The sequence below is a fragment of the Manis pentadactyla genome, chromosome 4, assembly GCF_030020395.1.
Source record: "Manis pentadactyla isolate mManPen7 chromosome 4, mManPen7.hap1, whole genome shotgun sequence".
Classification (NCBI taxonomy): Eukaryota; Metazoa; Chordata; class Mammalia; order Pholidota; family Manidae; genus Manis; species Manis pentadactyla.
The window spans coordinates 154983495-155004906 of NC_080022.1; the positions used below are offsets into that span (position 1 = coordinate 154983495).

A 21412-nucleotide genomic window follows, 5' to 3' on the forward strand; every position below is an offset into this window, starting at 1 on the left:
AAGTGATCAAAGGTAACATAACTTTTTATGGGGCAGATTGAAATTGTATACTGTCTGCAATGAGATTATATTTAACACTTTGAGATATTCCTTCCAAAAATGCGTAATTTGAATACAAGCATGAGGAACTTGAAACAAACCCAAACTGAGGGGTGTTCTTGAAATTATTGGCCTGGTAGTGCTTCTAAAACGCATGAAGGAAACAATGAGGAATTGTTCCAGATTGAGAGACTAAAGAGATGTGATATGTAATATATAAGGGATCTTAAATTTTATCCTTTTATTATAATTACAGAATAATTTATGAAATTTGAGATTGATGGGTTAGATGGTAGTATGGTATCAGTGTTAATTTCCTGATTTTGATGGTTAACTGTGGTTATGTACGAGAATGCCCTTGCTTGTAGGAATTAGATTCTATAATGGTGTTTGGAAGTGATGGGATATCTTGTTGGCAGTTTACTGTCTATTGGTTCAAGAAAAAGAAACTCTTTGATTTAGTCCCGCAACAAAGAAAAAGTAAAGTTGAAGAATCAGGTTTCAGAAAGATCAGAAAACTGGGTGTCCCCAGGAATGTAAGCAAATTTCATAAGTGTCCTGCTGCTGGATGCATCCCAGATAGCCAAGGCAGTGCTTTATTTGTTTAAGTAAAGAGAATAAATCAGAAACAGCAGCTGCATTTAGCATCACCATTTGATTATAATCCACTGTCATTTTTTGAAGAGCTTTCAGACTTTTGCAATGCTCAAACTATAGAATGCAATATGTAGGATCACTGCTGCTTTCGTGTTGTAATGGTGACATGAGTGTTTGTGATTTTTTGAGATGTGATGAAGCTTTTCATTTTCTTGGAGGAGAGTATCATTGGTGGAGTTCTCCAAAGTCTTGAACTAGTCCTTTTCTACCAAAATAGGCTTCCTGACCTGTCAAGAGCTGTGAAGGGAAGTTATTCAGTACTGTGGTTATTCAGGGACTAACCTAGCTTTGGGATAGGTTTGGGATTCCATTGGGTCCAAGATAGAGTGGATTCAAATTCCTGTTTAGTATTTCATCTCCATGAGCCTTAGCTGTGAACCAATGAACTGTGGTTAGGTTCTGTAGCCCCAGAATTATTACCTTATAGCCATCATTCAGTAATTACTCAATGTTGTGGGTATTTCTCTTTCCTTGGTGTACAGCTACATGTGAAAATGGGGACATAGCACTTTGAAGAAGGTTAACATCTCCTTTCACTAAACTTGGAAGATTTTTTTGTTTGTTTCTTGTCTTTGATTTTTTGAGTCAAATAAGTCCTGTGGATGACTATCATGGAGATCCAGTTTTTCTTCTGCTCTGTTGTCAGTTAGGTAACCCTACCAACTTTGCTTTGGTAATAAATGCTCTTACCTGATCTCAGGGTTCTCCCAACCCCACAGAGAGCAGGGAACTCATTTTAGTTACAGCCTCTTTCATTAGTATTCCTTGCCTAGAGAGAAGAGTCAATAAGATGTATTTGAAAGATTTTGTTGTTTTTCTAATTGCTTCCTTAAGCATTAAAGTTAGTCTTCTGATCCTTTCTTGTGGTGGGTAAATGGGAAACATATTCCTATAGTAGATTTAATGTAAGGTCCATATCCCCAAATGTTTGAATTGTTTCCTTTATGTCATTGTGTTCATTTTCTTTTTTTTTAGATAATTATTTTTTATTGAAGGGTAGTTGACACACAGTATTACATTAGTTTCAGGTGTACAACACAGTGATTCAACATTTATATACATGATAATTCTAGGTACCAGCTATCACCATACCAAGTTGTTACAATATTTTGACTATATTCCTTATGTGTTCATTTTCTACATCTGCTTTAGCAAATTTCCAAAACATTGGTTGACTTCAAACGAGAAATTTATTTCCTCTCAGTTCTGGTGGCCACAAGTCCAACATCAAGGTGTTGGCAGGGCCATGCTCTCTCTGTACTCTTTAACCTCTAAGGCAGAATCCTTCCTTGTCTCGTTGAGCTTCTGGTGTTTACTGGCCATCCCTGGCTTGTAAATGCATCACTTCAGTCACATCGCCATCTTTTCCCAGTGTGTCTTCACATCATCTTCCTTCTGTCTATTTGTCCAAATTTCCCCTTTTTATTAGAACCCAATCCTATTGGGTTAGGGCCCACCCTATTGACCTTATTTTAACTGAGTGACCTCTGTAAAGACCCTATTTCCAAATAAGGTCATTTTCTGAGTTACTTGATGTTAGAATTTCAACATACCTTTTTTGGAGGGGCACAATTCAACCTATAGTCATATCAATCAGTCACATCACATTATTTGTGGTTTCTTAGAGTCATATGTCATCTTAGACCAGAGTTGGGTCTCTATATTAGCTGACCCAGAAAAGATTTTTGACCACAGTGCTAACCTAGTGTGCTGACTACAGACTATGTGTGCCGTTCTTTTAAATTCAGCCCTATCTTACTACTGTAAATTATGGGCTATTTGGTTACCATCTGGAACATAAATGAGAGTCTTGATCCTTTAAGCCTTTGTTGGTTCCTTAACTGACATTTGTCTGAGGGTAAGTTGTCTGTAACTTACTCTGTAGTTCAGTTTTTGTATTACAGTTTTTTGAACGTAACGCAAACTCAGTCCACATTAAGGAGAGAAAACATGGGAATTTATTGAAGGACATTAGGTAGTTCACAGAATCAAACCTAAAGACTAAAGCAGGTCTCAAAATGGACAGAACTAGGGTACCTCTGGGGCTCTAGGTGATAGGAGCTAGTGGACACTTATTGAAAGGTGTTAGTCTCTGGGATCGATCAACATCCCAAGAGCTCTAGCAGTTTTCTGGCTTCATGCCTTCCTGTCTTATGATGTAGATGTTCTGAAAGAATCTAATCTAGTTTAGGTCATTTGCTTACTCCAATGCCGGGAGCAAGCAAGTTTTTTAGTTCCACTGAAGACTGCTTGCAGTGGAAGCTGTGTACTCCAGAACGTGATCCGGATGCTAGTACTACAGGGGGAAATGGGTTCTGCACAAGTGTGCACTGTATTTAACACTATAAAATAAGGGCTGAAGTGAAAACAAGATAGGTTTTTTCTTCATTTGGATTTTTCAGAAAAAAAAAAAATCAATGAGGATGAATTATTTGGTTAAAGAATGTTTATCTTTTGACGGTTGTTGGTAAGTGTTTTCAAATTGTTTTCCTGAAGGCATTTATATGTCCATACTACTTTGACATTAAAATTCTGTAAGAACTCCTAGTATAGTGATTAGAAGTCCTTTGTATTGCCTGGGTTTGAATCCCAGCTTCTCTGTTTATTAGCTCTCTGGCCTTGGGTAAAACCTCTTTGTGCCAAAGTATCTTAAAAATAGAGATAATGATAGTACCTACCTCTCCTGAGAGTTAGATGAGTCAGTATATATTAATTAGTAATGCTAAGTACATAAGTATGCTAAGTTTTAAGTTTCTTTCAAAGAGCATATGCTTTTTATATTTATAGTAGTTTTACTTCATTCAGAAATTTTAGTTTTTGTTATAAAATTTATAAGTCTTTGTCTTAATGATTCATGCATATACATATTTTTTATTTTGTTATTGATATACAATTATATGAGCAACATTGTAGTTACTAGATTCCCCCCATTATCAAGTCCCCACCACATACCCCTTACAGTCACTGTCCATCAGCATAGTAAGATGCTATAGAATCACTACTTGTCTTCTCTATGCTATACTGCCTTCCCCGTGCCACACGCTACATTATGTGTGCTAATCATAATGCCCCTTATTCCCCTTCTCCCTCCCTTCCCACCCACCCCCTCCAGTCCCTTTCTCTTTGGCAACTGTTAGTCCATTCTTGGATTCTGTGAGTCTGCTGCTGTTTTGTTCCTTCAGTTTTTGCTTTGTTCTTATGCTCCACAGATGAGTGAAATCATTTGGTACTTGTCTTTCTCTGCCTGGCTTATTTCACTGAGCATAATACCCTCTAGCTCCATCCATGTTGTTGCAATTGGTAGGATTTGTTTTCTTCTTATGGCTGAATAATTTTCCGTTGTATGTACCACATCTTCTTTATTCATTCATCTACTGATGGACCCTTAGGTTGCTTCCATTTCTTGGCTATTGTAAATAGTGCTGCAATAAACAAAGGGGTGCGTATGTCTTTTTCAAACTGGGCTGCTGCATTCTTAGGGTAAATTCCTAGGAGTGGAATTCCTGGGTCAAATGGTATTTCTATTTTTAGTTTTTTGAGGGACTTCCATACTGCTTTCCACAGTGGTTGAGCTAGTTTACATTCCCATCAGCAGTGTAGGAGGGTTCCCCTTTCTCCGCATCCTCACCAGCATTTGTTGTTCCTATTCTTTTCTATGTTGGTCATCCTAACTGGGGTGAGGTGATATCTCATTGTGGTCTTAATTTGTGTTTCCCTGATAATTAGCCATGCATATTTTCTTTAAAAACACCTTCCTTAAGTCAGAGTTCATATACTGATACTTTCTTTTTAATATGTTCCTAGTTTTAAGCCATTTGCTTTTAAGTCCTTTCTCAAAAATTGAAAGATTAAAATGTAAATTAGAAAATAAGACTAATTCGATTAAGGAAGACAAATTAGGAAGATGTCGATTCCGTAGTATGTAAATTTACTGCACTTTCAATCAGAACCTCAAGAGGGTTTGTTTTTTAATTTCATGAGTTTCTTAAAGTTCATGTGAAAAAATACTTAAGAGAATATAGAAAAAGAAGAATAATTGGAGGGGTAACTTAAACTTCCAATTATCAAAAATTGTTATAAATAGTAGATGAGTCCAGACGTACATCTGAGGCAAAATGTAGCATATCGTAAAGGTGATATTTCAAAAGGAATGGAAAAAGCATGGGTTATTCAGTATTTTTAGGTCTTTTTGTACATACTAGTGCTTCTGATAAAAAATGTGATTTAAATAGTATTTTGTGTTTGAATATCCTTTTAGTTTCAGCTCTTTTTCTTCCTTGCCACTTTGTTTTAGGTTCTTTTGCAAGTAGCTGGATTACTTACATACTGTGTACATTTCCTGAATGAATTTAAGAACCTTTCTCAGATTCACCTCATTGTGATAATAAAGATTCTTTGCTGTGGACAACAGAGTCTACTTTAGCTTATTTAAAAAGAAAAAAGAAAAAGTTTTAGCAAGTGCTGTAGTTATCCCCGAATAAAATAACTAAATTGGCTAAATAAGCATACAACATACTCTAGAGCTTCTACGAATGATGTCTGTAACTGAAGTAGAAAATTGGATGGGCTAGGGAGCTGTCTTCAGTGACCTGTGCCTGCAAAATTTATGCTTTCTTCTTTTTTTTTGTTTTAACTTTGAAAAATTGTGAAATATAACTTAGCATACATATAGAAAAGGCCATAAAACATAAATATACACTTCAATTAATAATTATAAAATGCACTCCAGGGGAGCCCCTGTATGTTGTTCTGATTCACATTCTGTCTTCCTACAGGGGGTAACCACTATCCTGACTTTCGTGATGATAGTTCTGTAGTGACTTACTTATTTTACTTAATAGTTTTACCACTTACCTGTAGACATGATAGTTTGTTTTTGAAGAAAATCATGTTGTATGTATTCTTTTATCTCATGCATCTTGTGAGATCCTTACTCATTACATGTGATATAATCTTTCATCATGTTGGACATTTGGGTGGTGGTTGCTTGTTTTTAGCCCATATGAACAATGCTGCTATGAATGCTCATATGTATTCTGTGTTCATGTATATTAATTTATGTTATATACCTAGGGGTAGTGAAAAGTTAACGACTGTACATATCCTCACCTTTAATATATAATGCCTAGACTTGGTGAGGGGTGAGCCTAGTAAACATAATGTTCTTCATGTAATTGTAGATTAATGATAACAACAACAACAAAAAAAGATGTAAACATATAATGCCTAGATGTTTCCTGTAGTGGTTGTACCAGTTTATACTCAGTAGTCAGTGATAGAGCATAGAGCTTGTTGGTCCACCTTATATACGCTTAATGCAACCTGATAATTATGTAGTAATATCTCATTGTGTTTTTTAATTTGTATTTCCTGTTGATTAAAGAAACCAAACACCTTTGTATGTTTTTTGGCTATTTGAATTTCCTCTTCTGTAAAAGGCCTATTTAGGCCTTTTTCCTATTTTTCTATTGGGCAGTCTGTCTTACTGATTTGATTTCTAGGAGCATTGTGTATAGTCTTGATACCATTTCCTTGGCATGTATATACATATATATAACAAATATATCTTCTTCCATTCCATTTGTTGTCTTTTCATTCTAGTAATGGTATCTTTAGTTGAACAGAAACCCTTAATTTTGATGGTAGTAAAACTTCACATTATTTTCTTTGTATGGCCGGTCAATTCTTGGTCTTTAGGAAATCCTTCCCGAACATGAGATCATGAATTGGGTACCTTCCTGTATTTTTCCCAAGCATTTTAGCTTTTCTTGTCATGTTAGGTCTTTAATGTACCTGTTACTGACTTTTTTGTGTTTGGCATGAGTGACCCAAAGTTGTGTGTGCTTTTTTTCAACCCCTATGTTGTCCCAACTGAATGTCTATCCATTTATTGAACGTCTTTTCTTTCTCCACTGTTCACATATCAGGTGTCTAAATATGCATGAGTCTACTCACTGTTCTGTTCTGTTCTGTTGGTCCACTCGTTTACAACTTTTCTAGAAAGGTCCTGTTACAGATTTCTTAGCATTGTTCCCAGATACATTATACCTTTTGTTGCTTTTGCGAGTGGTAACTTTTTTAAAAAAGCTACTTTTTGTATGTATCTGAAACCAATATATTTTGTACATCAACTATATTCCAATAAAAAGTTACATTTTATAATTTTGTTGCTGGCTTACAGGAATAGAATTGATATTTTATATAATCCAATAACCTTATCAGTGTCAGTTATGTACACATTCTGAGTTTTCCAGAGATATTTTCTTGGGGGCTGTTTTTCTCTCTTCATATTTCTCTTGGTGAGTGTCAGGCTGTTTGCTTTTCTTAAATTATGGTCATAACAAAAACTATCATTGAGCACTTACAGTGTGTCTGGTACTGTTGTAGGTGGTTTTACATATGTATATGTGTATGAATTTCTAGCTTCATCAGTATTGGTAGCTGTTCTGGTTTCCCTCAGCAATTTTGAAAGTCATAATTTGATACACTGCAGGCCGCCCTCTGCTGTGGATGACAGGGCCCTTTCTAGGGTAGGTTCTCTCTGTGGGATAGGATGGGGAGATGCACTGTAGAGTTCAAGAGATGTCTTTTCTACATATATAATATTGAAATATTTAGTCTGAATGTACTAAAGCAGCCTTGAGTCTGTGGAAGTTGTATGGCATCCCACCCAGTATTTCAGGCCCGCTTCCTTCTCCCTTATCCTCCCTTACCCTGTTGTCTCTATCAATAGATGCATCACTTTCCTAAAAAGGGAGGTATTATAGCTCCGGCAGCTTAGGAACTAAAATGTTTTACTTTTTTCTTTTCAGATCACTTAGGCACTCTCCTAACTCCTGCAGTGGTAAACTATGTGCCAAGCTTCTTCTGTCCATTCTTGCTTCAGCTTTGGCCACTACCTCTGATTTTGAGCTTTTCTGGGACTCTGTTAACAGGGAAAACTGATACACTGCTTTCTTCAATGACTCATTTTTTGCTTATGAAAACAAGCTTTGCATTCTGGTTTTTCCCTTACTGTAATTCCATTTATTTAAAATTCCAGGAATTCCTCAGATGTGCTTGTGACCTTTCTCTGTGTTTCATAAATGCTATGGACTTTTTCTAATATTTATATTATGTCCTTTTGGTGGCATTTTGGTGGGGAGAATGTATCAGTTTTTACACTCTGTTATCTTAAACTTTGTGTTGTGCACTGTTTACTATTACAGAGTATTTCAGAATTTTTAATGACAGTGAATTTAATTAATATTTGGGGTCTCTGCCACTTAATGTTTTAGTTTGCTTTAGCAAGTTTCTTTTTTAATTTTTTGTATTTTGGTATCATTTATCTACAATTACATGAAGAACATTATGTTTACTAGGCTCTCCCCTTCACCAAGTCCCCCGAACAGACCCCTTCACAGTCACTGTCCATCTGCGTAGTAAGATGCTGTAAAATCACTACTTGTCTTCTCTGTGTTGCACAGCCCTCCCCGTATCCCCCACGCACTATACTATATGCTAATCGTAATGCCCTCTTTCTTTTTCCCCGCGCTTATCCCTCCCTTCCCACCCATCCTCCCCAGTCCCTTTCCCTTTGGTAACTATTAGTCCATTCTTGAGTACTGTGATTCTGCTGCTGTTTTGTTCCTTCAGTTTTCCTTTCTTCTTATACTCCACATATGAGTGAAATCATTTGGTACTTGTCTTTCTCCACCTGGCTTATTTCAGTGAGCATAATACCCTCTAGCTCCATCCATGTTGTTGAGAATGGTAGGATCTGTTTTTTCCTTATGGCTGAGTAATATTCCATTGTGTATATGTACCACTTCTTTATCCATTCATCTACTGATGGACATTTAGGTTGCTTCCATATCTTGGCTATTGTAAATAGTGCAGCGATAAACATAGGGGTGCATCTGTCGTTTTCAAACTGGAGTGCTGCATTCTTAGGGTAAATTCCTAGAAGTATTTAGGAGGTCAAATGGTATTTCTATTTTGAGCATTCTGAGGAACCTCCATACTGCTTTCCACAATGGTTGAACTAATTTACATTCCCACCAGCAGTGTAGGAGGGTTCCCCTTTCTCCACAACCTCGCCAACATTTGTTGTTGTTTGTCTTTTCGATGATGGCGATCCTTACTGGTGTGAGGTGATATCTCATTGTGGTTTTAATTTGCATTTCTCTGATGATTACTGGTGTGTAGCATCTTTTCATGTGCCTGTTGGCCATCTGGACTTCTTCTTTAGAGAACTGTCTATACAGCTCCTCTGCCCATTTTTTAATTGGATTATTTGCTTTTTGTTTGTTGAGGTGTGTGAGCTCTTTATATATTTTGGATGTCAATCCTTTATCGGATCTGTCATTTATGAATACATTCTCTCATACTGTAGGATACCTTTTTGTTCTATTGATGGTGTCCTTTGCTGTACAGAAGCTTTTCAGCTTGATATAGTGCCACTTGTTCATTTTTGCTTTTGTTACCCTTGCCCTGGGAGATATGTTCATGAAGAAGTCACTCATGTTTATGTCCATGAGATTTTTGCCTATGTTTTTTTCTAAGGGTTTTATGGTTTCATGACTTACATTCAGGTTTTTGATCCATTTCGAATTTACTTTCGTGTTTGGGGTTAGACAGTGATCCAGTTTCATTCTCTTACATGTGGCTGTCCAGTTTTGCCAGCACCATCTGTTGAAGAGACTGTCATTTCCCCATTGTATGTCCATGGCTCCTTTACATATACTTATTGATCGTGTATGCTTGGGTTTTTATCTGGGATCCCTAGTGTGTTCCACTGGTCTATGGGTCTGTTCTTGTGCCAGTACCAAATTGTCTTTGCAGTAGAGCTTGAAGTCAGGGAGCATAATCCCCCACCTGCTTTATTTTTCCTTCTCATGATCGATTTGGCCATTTGGGGTCTTCTGTGGTACCATATGAATTTTAGAACTATGTGATCTAGTTCATTGCAGAATGCTGTTGGCATTTTGATAGGGATTGCATTGAATTGGTAGATTGCTTCAGACAGGATGGCCATTCTGACAGTATTAATTCTTCCTTTCCATGAGCAACAGATGTTATTTCCATTTATTGGTATCTTCTTTCTCTTGACTGTCTTGTAGTTTTCAGTGTATAGGTCTTTCACTTCCTTGGTTAGGTTTATTCCTAGGGATTTTATTCTTCTTGATGCTATTGTGAATGGAATTATTTTCCTGATTTCTCTTTCTATTAGTTCATTGTTAGTGTATAGGAAAGCTACAGATTTCTGTGTGTTAATTTTGTATGCTGCAACTTTGCTGAATTCTGATATTAGTTCTAGTAGTTTTGCAGTGGAGACTTTAGGGTTTTTTATGTACAATATCATGTCATCTGCAAATAGTGACAGTTTGACTTCCTCATTACCAATCTGGATTCCTTGTATTTCTTTGTTTTGTCTGGTTGCCGTGGCTAGGACCTCCAGTGCTATGTTGAATAACAGTGGGGAGAGTGGGCATCCCTGTCCTGTTCCCGATCTCAGAGGAAAAGCTTTCAGCCTCTCGCTGTTCAGTATGATGTTAGCTGTGGGTTTATCATATATGGCCTATATTATGTTGAGGTACTTGCCCTCTATGCCCATTTTGTTGAGAGTTTTTATCATGAATGGATGTTGAATTTTGTCGAGTGCTTTTTCAGCATGTATGGAGATGATCATGTGGTTTTTGTCCTTCTTTTTGTTGATGTGGTGGATGATGTTGATGGATTTTCGAATGTTGTACCATCCTTGCATCCCTGGGATGAATCCCCTTGGCCATGGTGTATGATCATCTTGATGTATTTTTGAATTCGGTCTGCTAATATTTTGTTGAGTATTTTTGCATCTACGTTCATCAGGGATATTGGTGTGTAGTTTTCTTTTTTGGTGGGGTCTTTGGCTGGTTTTGGTATTAGGATGATGTTAGCTTCATAGACTGTGTTTGGGGGTATTCCTTCCTCTTCTATTTTTTGGAAAAGTTTAAGGAGAATGGGTATTATGTCTTCTCTGTATGTCTGATAAAATTCTGAGGTAAATCCGTCTGCCCCTGGGGTTTTATTCTTGGGTAGTTTTTTGATTACTGATTCAATTTTGTTGCTGGTAATTGGTCTGTTTAGATTTTCTGTTTCTTTCTGGGTCAGTCGTGGAAGGTTGTATTTTTCTCGGAAGTTGTCCATTTCTTCTTAGGTTTTCCAGCTTGTTAGCATATAGGTCTTTATAGTATTCTCTAATAATTCTTTGTATTTCTGTGTGTTCTGTCGTGATTTTTCCTTTCTCGTTTCTGATTCTGTTGATGTATGTTGATTCTCTTTTTCTCTTAATAAGTCTGGCTAGAGGCTTATCTATTTTGTTTATTTTCTCTAAGAACCAGCTCTTGGTTTCATTGATTTTTTCTATTGTTTTATTCTTCTCAATTTTATTTATCTCTTGTCTGATCTTTATTATGTCCTTCTGTCTGCTGACCTTAGGCCTCATTTCTTTTTCTTTTTCCAATTTTGATAATTGTGACATTAGACTGTTCATTTGGGATTGTTCTTCCTTCTTAAAATATGCCTGGATCGCTATATACTTTCCTCTTAAGACTGCTTTTACTGCATCCCACAAAAGTTGGGGCTTTTTGTTGTTGTTGTCATTTGTTTCCATATATTGCCGTATCTCCATTTTAATTTGGTCATCGATCCATTGATTATTTAGTTACATGTTGTTAAGCCTCCATGTGTTTGTGAGCCTTTTTCCTTTCTTTGTACAATTTATTTCTAGTTTTATACCTTTGTGGTCTGAAAAGTTGGTTGGTAGGATTTCAACCTTTTGGAATTTACTGAGGCTCTTTTTGTGGCCTAGTATGTGGTTTATTCTGGAGAATGTTCCATGTGCACTTGAGAAGAATGTGTATCCTGTTGCTTTTGGATGTAGATTAAACAAGTTTCTTAAGCAAAGTACTGATTTCCTCATCTGAAAAATAAAAATAATGGGAATAATCTTACCTATCTAATTGGTTTGTTGCCAGTATTATTTGAGGTAAAACATGAAAAGCTCTTAGCTCAGAACCTGATATATAGTATGAGTACTTGATAAATATTATTTATTAGGTTATAAATATCCAAAATAGTTATTTCAATAACAAATCAAGACTTTTCAAAGACATTAATAAAGAGATAACTAAGCTACTTGCAATATGATACCAATGCTCTTAACACATCCTTGCCACTAAATGTAGTTAGGACTAAGACTCACATAGAACTAGTAAATCTATCCTATAATATTTTTCTCCTAGGATCGGTTTGATGGTTGTAATATAATTGCTTTACTTATGAATTAATATATTAACATATTGATGAAGGGATTAACATAGGTCCTTCCTGAATTGGTTTCAAAATATTTTTCTTAAATTTTTTCCTATGCGAATTCAGGATATGTTGCTGTTTTTATTGTGATACAGTGTTAATGTTTATGCCTGGAAGGGTAAAATACTGTATTTCTTAATTGCAGCAGAATGGCCAAAGACTATGACAGGTCTTCCCAGCACCTCAGGAACAACTGCCAGTGTGGTCATCATACGAGGCATGAAGATGTATGTAGCTCACGTGGGTGACTCAGGGGTGGTTCTTGGAATTCAGGAAGACCCGAAGGCTGATTTTGTCCGAGCTGTGGAAGTGACACAGGACCATAAGCCAGAACTTCCTAAGGAAAGAGAACGAATCGAAGGACTTGGTGGGAGGTAATCACTGTGCTGTGTTGTCTTTCCTCTCTTGGTTCTGTTTAGTCCTTCTTGCTTTACTAAACATACTGACCTACTTCTCCCTTTTAATGAAATTACTCTCTTAGTATTACAGGTTTTCATTTGTCTGATAAAGTACCCATGTGCATTCATTTTTATCTCATTATTTTGAATTGACTTTTATTACTGATGATGGCTCCAAAGGGAAATATTTTAGTGGGACTCAAGTAACAACACCTTCAAGGATTTATTGAAAACTTTTTACCTAAGTATTGTTCAGCATGATCTTGAGAATCTAAACAGAGCAGCCCTTAAGAGTTCCAGGGCAGAATAGTTTCAGTCTGTCTTTGAGAATGGAATTTCATGAGAATTAACCTTCAGCTTTTTTCTTTTATTTCTGTTGTATGTGCTGCAAACCTCTGCTAGTTTTTCTTTTCTCTATTTGAACTTGTCTTAATGTGTACTTTGTAAACTGTCTTAATGTATAGATAATTTTTAAACTGTGAATTGAAACATGGGACCGGATAAGACGTAATTAGGTTATTTTAGCATCATCTATCTTCGAGTCATGGTTATCAACTTCTGTCTTATGCATGTGTCTGTCAGGTGGTCCTAATATCAGGTAGGTTAATATTGTTTCTTGGAAAAGCTGTTTGCCACTCTTCCCCGCAGTTTTTCTAACCTTCCAGAGGAACATTTTTCTTCTACTGATTTTTTAAAAATTCAGGCTGATTCTGATTAAATTGATATAAGGGTCACTTTCCTGTTTGAGCCATGCCAGGTACAGGTTGAGAGACCATCTTTATTGTGTTTTGGTCATTACTTTTTTTTGCTCAAAGATTTGACTGTATTTCCATGTTTTAGGTACCCTGGAGTGTCCTAACTCCTCTCTGCACTAAATACGGATTTCTGTTGCCGTCGTGCTAAATTTCTAAAATTTCTAGTAGGTTTTTCTACATCTACATCTAGACTTTACAGCCGATCTATTTCCAAAGTCTACTTTCACACTTCTAAATACAGATTTATCTAAATACCTAGATATTTCTATAGAGTTCTTTCCTATTAATTCCTTAAATAAAAAATACCAAAACTGAAGTTCTCTCAAATCCCTCCAAAACTATATATATCCTTTCCTTTTCAGTTTCTTTTATGACTGTTTAATCCCTGTCCATTTAGAACATTCTTCTCCTCAATTTTTTTTAGTTATGAAGTTGTCTTGCTTTTTTCTTTGACATTTTATCTACTCCTTTTTCTTTCCATTACTTCCATTCTGTTCTGTGTGGCTTACCTAAGTAATCTCCAAATTCTCCTCATCTTAATCTATCCTATTTTGTCTTTCCTCTCTGAACAGAAACTTTGGTTTATGCATCTTTGATTCTGAAACAGATTTGTCATTATTTTGTGATAACATAATCTGATTTTATTTGATATTTTACACTCTGAACTACCTTAATTGTTAATTTTAATCATTTAGAATATTTATGTGTGCTCTGTTTTTTAGTGTGATGAACAAGTCTGGGGTGAATCGTGTAGTTTGGAAGCGACCTCGGCTCACTCACAATGGACCTGTTAGAAGGAGCACAGTTATTGACCAGATTCCTTTCCTGGCAGTAGCAAGAGCACTTGGTAAGTATGACTTATATTTGCTGAAATCATACTGTATTTTCTACGATATATAGTGGTAAAGTAAAAGGGGAGACTGAGAACTAAACTCTCACTTGGCACGTAATAATGGGGGTAGAAATATGGTATGTTAAATGCTTTAAAATTGAATTGAGGGGAATGTTAAAGTGTGGATTTCAGTGCCAGTTGCTCTTTGATCATGAATCATGTTCAATGTTTTGCTAATTCGCAGCCATACTTGGGGAAGTATAGGTATGCCCAGACTTGATGTTACCCCTAAAACTATTTATAAGTGTCCTGCCTTACTATAGTGCTTCATATTTCTTTTTAAGTACCTTCAAGGTTCTATTTTTCTTCAGCTAGCAAAGTAAATTGCCCATGACAAAGTAAAAATAGTTGTTTTGTAGTCCACTGGTTTTGGAAGGAAGGCTAGAGAATTATAGCTATGGAAATACCTTACTATGAATGTTGTGGTTAAGTTTTCTTCTAAAGAAAATTTGTCTTAGGAAATTCCAGTTTTTCCTTTTCTCCTTCATTCCTCTAACAGATGCTTGAGTACTGGCTTGGTGCCATGCTCTATGTTAGGCTTTGGAGAGATAATACAGATATACTCTTTCCTCACGGAGCAAGACTATATAGTTGGGGAGACAATGAACAAGTAAGCTTGTAAATGAAATCATTACAAATTGGGAAATATTATGAGAGAAAGAAACAGAGTCCTGTGATAAGGAAAAATTTAGAAGGAAAAATATATTACAGATAGTATGGTGGAAATGCTCCTCTTAGGAAGTGTTATTTTGCTGAGATTTGATGACAGAAGGGGCAATTCTTGTGTGGAGCCTGTGGAGTAATATTCAAGGCATGGATCCTAAATTGGGAAGGAGCTTGGCATATTCTCAGAACTATCGAAAGGCTGGAGTTAGTGAGGCAGACATGGGCCACATCGTGGCAGATGCTTGCATTCTAGTCTGAATGTACTCGGAAGCATTGAAGGAAATTAAACTAAGGAGTAACATCATATCATTTGCATTTTCAAAAGATCAATTTACCTATCATTTTACTATCTCTTGTTCATCTTTGGTGATCAAATGCAAATAGTCCCAGTTTTCATGGAACCTATAACCTACTTGGGGTAATAATTAATAAACATGAGAAAATTAATCTAAAAAAGATGTCATAAAGGAATTAAACTAGATGATGCACCAGTAATTGGTGGGAGGGGTAGAAGGTAGCAAGGGAGAGCTACTTTAGAGAGGATGATCAGGGAATATTCATTAAAAAGTGATATTTTTAAGGCTTGAAGAGGAAGGGGCCAAGGAAAATCACAGTCAAAGCAGAGCTGTAGCATTCACAAAGCCCATTAGGAAATTAAAGGACATTTGATTTGGTGGTATATAAGATTGTGGGTTGTCCCGTATATATGTTCTTTTCTTACTAAATAATATCCTAATTTCTTTTTGTGAAGTTACATCTCCCCTACCATGTGCAGTCTAAATTTAGACATTCTTATTCAGGGTCCTTTTGTAAAACATAAAAGGTCAGTCATATGACTCCAGCTAGGTCAGTCAGATTCTCTATTCCAGGATTTTGAGTTGTGAATCTTGGAAAGACAAACTTTAAAAACAAGCACTGGTTAGAATGAATTAATCCTAATGATATTGACCCCCTTCAGTAGTGTGCATTGATATGGTTGGGTTTTCCTACTTAATTGCTTGGACCTGCTCTGTTTCCATACCTGCTTCTCTACCTTCTTGTCTATTATGTAAGCTACTTGGTTGTCTTTTCAGGTGCCTTTTTGGCCTAAGTTAACATGAGCTGGAAGTTGTCATTAGCAAGCAAAGAATCATAATGGAGCAAGGGAAGGGCTTGATGTCTTTAAGGAACAGGGTTGAAGCCAGTGAGAGTTAGATGTATAAAGTGAAGGTGGAGATGAAGACATTTACCCAATTAACAAGGGCTGTGCAGTGAGATAGGCGAAAAAGGTGGCAGAGTAAGACGGTGAGGTCGAAACCTCCTCCCACACACACACAAAGGAAGCAACTACAGTAGATACAACTATCCTGGAAGACAACCTGAGGACTGCAGGATAGACCACTTATACCTGGTGGAGAAGAGAAGACCACACAGAGAAGGGTAAAGTGGCAGAGCCATGATTGATCAGGACCCGAGCCCTTTCCCCATCCCAGCCTACAAGAGGGAGGAAGAAGAATGGAGCAGGGAAGGGGATAATTGCTCAGGAATGTTGCATACCTGGCTCTGGAGACCTGCCCTGGGAACATGAGTCCACATTGCATTGGGCTTTGGTGATTAACAGGGCTGGACACCAGGGAGAGTTGGAGCACTTGGGGAGACTGATAGTCCTGCCGCTTGTGGAGGACAGGCATGCTCTGATGGTCCTGCTGAAACCCAAAACAGAGGTGCCAGTTTGAAAGATTTAACAGGAGTGGGAAGGGTGCCAGAAGGGGGAGGGTTGGACAGAGCTCTCTCTGCGGAAGATAGGGTAGGTGGACGACACTTCCCCAGCCCTCCCTTGGCCCAACAGGTCAGGCACTCTCAGGAGCCTCAGATGCTCTATCCCCCTCACTGGTAGCTCAGCCCTAAAGAGATTCCCTGCATATCCACCCAGCCCAGCAGTGTCAGGCTTTGCTTCCTGGCAGGTAGAGGAAAACTTTGCTGCATGGCAGGCAGAGGGAAGCTTTCCCAGCTTTGTTGGTCCTAATTCAGCCTAACTGGGGAGGTGCCTACGGGAAGCAGCTCCAAGTGCTCCTTCATCGTTGTGGGCAGCCCAGCCCAGGGTGCACGTGCCCCAGAGCCCACCCCGTTAGCCCAGCAGCACCTCCATTGCTGCAGGGCAGGCAGAGGGTGGCCCTGCCTACAGCAATCCCAGGAGAAGCCCTGCTGCTTAGCTCACAAAGGGCCTGCTGAGGTGAGCTGCCATCTGTGGTGGACTGAGATAGACCACTGACAGAGGACAAGCAGAAAGGTGGCCTGCACACGGCCCAGCAACAGCAACTGGGGCTCCACTGCAGAAGAGAACCAGGCACTGGAGAGTAAAGAGTCTTGAGCTTTTGGATTCCACAAGACACCTACTTCATAAAACCATTGCTTTCTAGATCAGGAAACATAGCTGATCTCATACAATGGAAGAAATGCAGAAACCCTGACAAAATGAAAAGGCAGGGGAATATGTTCCAAACAAAACTAAAAGACAAGACATCAGAAAGAGGGCTAAATGAAATGGAGATCGCCAATCTTCTACCACTTCAGCATTTTATTAAAAATAATAATAATAAAGAGAGAAATGTGGTATCCACATATAAATCAAGTATAAAAATCAAATTAGTATTCATATTTGAACTGACTGTTCATAGTTCATAATGCATGAGCAAAACCAAAGGTTTCTGTGATGGTTGCCTTTGTACTGTTCACCATGTAAGAACTTATTCACTATGTAAGAATTTGTTCTCCATGTAAGAACTTGTTTGTTATGCCTCAGAAGATTGGAGACTGACGAAAATTAGGCTTGGGGTGGATTAATGATTGTGCATTGAGCATTGACTCCCCTATACAGAATTTTATTGTTGTTAACAACCATTTGATCAATAAATATGAGAGATGCCCTCACACACACACAAAAAAGTATACACTTCCAATTGTAAAATAAAAAGTAACCGGGATGTAATGAATATAGTCAAGATATTATAACAGCTTGGTATGGTGATAGGTGGTACCTAGAATTGTCATGTATATAAATGTTGAATCACTATGTTGTACACCCAAAACTAATGTAATGTAATACTGTGTGTCAACTACCCTTCAATAAAAAATAATTATCTACAAAAATAAAAAAAAAAGATTTCAAAGTAACAGTCATAAATATGCTTACTGATCTGCAGAAAATATCTCAGGGAGGACTTCAACAAAGAGGTAGAAAAGTTGAAAAAGAGCCGTCAGAGTTGAAGAATACAATAACTGAAATGAAATATACAATGGAGGGAATGAATAATAGATTGCTTCAAGTAAAGGAGATAATCGGTGAGATGGAAATTAGAGAACAGAAACACAGCTAAGTGGAGGAACTGAGAGAAGAACAATTTCTAGGAGTGAAGGAAGGATAAGAGAGCTCTGTGACGAAATGAAACAATATTTGCATAGTAGGGGTACCAGAAGAAGAGAGAAACAAAGGGGTAGAAAGTCTGTTTGAAGAAATAATTGCTGAAAAGTTCCCAATCTGGAGAAGGAAATAGACACCAAGGTCCTAGGAGCTCAGAGAGCCCTTAAAAAAAAGAACTCCATGAAGACAATACCAAGACATAGAATAACTAAAATGACAAAGATCAAGGATAGGGAGAGGCATTTAAAGCAGTCAGAGAGAAAAAAAGATCACTCACACGGGAAACTCCATCAGGCTATCAGCAGACTTCTCAGCAGAAACTTTACCGACCAGAAGGGAGTGATTCTTTATTTCTCTCCCTTCTTGTTCCTCCTCCTCCATTCTTTATATGCTAGGTGTTTTATTTTGTGCTCTTTTGTGTCTCCTTTGACTGCTTTTGTGGGTAGTTGATTTTATTTTTTGCCTTTAGTTCGTATTTGGTTGGTCTGCTTTCTTTGCTGTGATTTTATTTTCTCTGGTGACATCTATTTAGCCTTAGGAGTGCTTCCATCTAGAGCAGTCCCTCTAGAATACCCTGCAGAGGTGGTTTGTGGGAGGCAAATTCCCTCAACTTTTGCTTGTCTGGGAATTGTTTAATCCCTCCTTCATATTTAAATGATAATCGTGCTGGATACAGTGTCCTTGGTTCAAGGCCCTTCTGTTTCATTGCATTAAATATATCATGCCATTCTCTTCTGGCCTGTAAGGTTTCTGTTGAGAAGTCTGATGATTGCCTGATGGGTTTTCCTTGTAGGTGACCTTTTTTCTCTCTCTGGCTGCCTTAAATACTCTGTCCTTGTCTTTGATCTTTTCCATTTTAATTATTATATTTCTTGGTGTTGTCCTCCTTGGGTCCTTTCTGTTGGCTTTCATTGTGTAGAGACTATTCCCTCCCCCAGTTTGGGGAAGTTTTCAGCAATTATATCTTCAAAGACACTTTGTATCACTTTTTCTCTCTCTTCTTCTGGTACCCCTATAATGCAAATATTGTTCTGTTTGGATTAGTCAAATGTTCTCTTAATAATTCTTCTGTTCCTAGAGATACTTTTATCTCTCTCTCCCTCAGCTTCTCTGTATTCCTGTTCTCTGATTTCTATTCCATTAACAGTCTCTTGCACATCATACAGTCTGCTCTTAAGACCTTCTGTCAGTTGTTTCATTTCTGTTATCTCCCTCCAGATTTCATCCCTTAGCTCTTGCATATTTCTCTGCAGGTCCATCAGCATGGTTATGACCTTTATTTTGAATTCTTTTTCAGGAAGATTGTTTAAATCTATCTCCCCAGGTTCCCTCTCAGGGGATGTCTGGGTTATTCTTGTCTGTATCAAATTCTTCTGCCTTTTCATGGCGATAGAGGTAGTTGTAGGCAGTTGGCCTGTGTGTCAGCTGGGAGAACAAAGTCCCTTCTTGCTTGCCTGTCGCCTTCCCTTCCTTTGAGAATGGCAAAACCTAGTGGCTTGTGCTGGGCAGCTGTGCACCGATGGGGACTCTGTGTCTGGTCGTGGCCGCTGCAGAGGATGCTCTGCGTGGCTGCTGTGGGCGTGGCTGGTCTCAGTTTGCTGCTCCGCTATTGCAGCGCCATGCAAGGGGGAAAATGGATGGAGGCTGTTTACCACCATGAGTGGTCTCAGAGCTGCGCTCCCGCTCAGGGCTCAGGGGTTTAGGGCACTCAAAGTTCCCTGGGATTCACAGCTGCTGGTCTGAGTGTGCCAGGATGCTTCCATCCAGCTGTGAGGCTCCTGTCCCTTTAAGACATTCAAAAGCACTTGCTTTTCTTTTGTCCCAGGGGTGCTGGCGGTGGGAACCTGCTTATAGGTTTTACTGTTCCGTTTCTGCTAGTATCCAGCACACCACGCACTGTGTGTCTGCGCTCCCGGTGTGGATGACTAGGGCTGGGTATTTAGCAGTCCTGGGCTCCCTCTTCCTTCCCGCTCTGACTCCTCTTCTCCTGCCAGGGAGCTGGGTTGCGGGGCGTGCTCGGGTCCCGCTGGGCCGCGGCTTATATCTTACCCCCTTCGTGAGGCGCTGGGTTATCACAGGTGTAGATGTAGCCTGGCTGTTGTACTGTATCTTCTGGTCTCTCTTTTAGGAATAGTTGTATTTGTTGTATTTTCAAGAATATATATGATTTGGGAGGAGATTTCCACTGCCCTATGCACACCACCATCTTGGCTCCTCCCCAGACCAGAAGGGAGTGGCACGAAATATTTAGTGTACTGAAACTAAGGGACCTTCAACCTCTACCAAGCAAGATATCACTCACATATGAAGAAAAGATTAGAAATTTACCAGGTAAGGCTGAAGGAATCTACAACCACTAAACTGGCATTAAAGGATGTGTTAAAAGGACTTCTGTAGATAGAAATGTTCTTAAGCCTAAGTAAACCCACAGTAAATGTAGTAGACCAGTTACTTACCAAGCAAGTATGAAATTAAAATAACACAAAAGCAGTAAAAACCAGCTATATACAAAATCAGTGAAGGGATACACAAGAGATGCAAATTATGACATCTAATACATAAAATGTTGAAGAAGAATAAGCACTTTTAGACTGTGTTTGAATAGAGCAATCATCAACTTAATAGAGTGGTATATAGTTAGAAAACTACACACGAGCCTTATGGTAACCACAAATCTAAAGACTATAAGAAATACACAAACACTAAAAAAGAGAAGTCCAGTAACAACATTAAAGGACACCATCAAGTAGCAAGAGAAGAGTATAAGGAAGAATGGAACAGAAAAGAATTATAAAACAACTAGAGAACAATTAATAAATGGCAATAAATATGTACCAATAATTACCTTAAATGTAAATGGAGTGAATGCATCAATCAAAAGACATAGAGTTGCAGAGTGGATGAAAAAACAAGACCCATCTATATGTAGCCTACAGGAGACGCATTTTAGACCTAAAGACATTCACAGTCTGAAAAATGAAGGGATGGAGAAATATATTACATGAAAATAATAGGGAGAAAACAGGAGTAAAAGTACTTATACGGACACAAAGACTTCAAAACAAGGAAATTAACAAGGCCCCAAGAAAGACACTATGTAATGATAAAGGGGTCAGTTCAATAAGAGGATATAACCATTATTAATATTTCTGCACCCAACACAGGAGCACCTAAACATATAAAAGAAATGCTAAGAGAATTAAAAGGTTAAATAGACTGGAACTCATTCATATTAGGAGACTTTAACATACCACTTATCAATAGATCAACC

General features: G+C 38.0%; 1 protein-coding gene across 4 annotated transcripts in view; it reads left to right on the forward strand.

Moving 5' to 3' along the window:
• LOC130683540 (protein phosphatase 1D-like) overlaps positions 1-21412 on the forward strand; it is a 223398-nt gene that overhangs the window by 136988 nt on the left and 64998 nt on the right. For 3 of the 4 annotated variants that reach the window (XM_057501272.1, XM_057501271.1, XM_057501270.1), the window contains exons 4-5: positions 12176-12404; positions 13906-14030. In XM_057501272.1, coding sequence (XP_057357255.1) covers positions 12176-12404; positions 13906-14030 — 354 coding nt within the window. Of the gene's footprint in view, positions 1-12175; positions 12405-13905; positions 14302-21412 lie in introns of those variants that run through there. The other variant, XM_057501269.1, reaches the window with a different exon arrangement.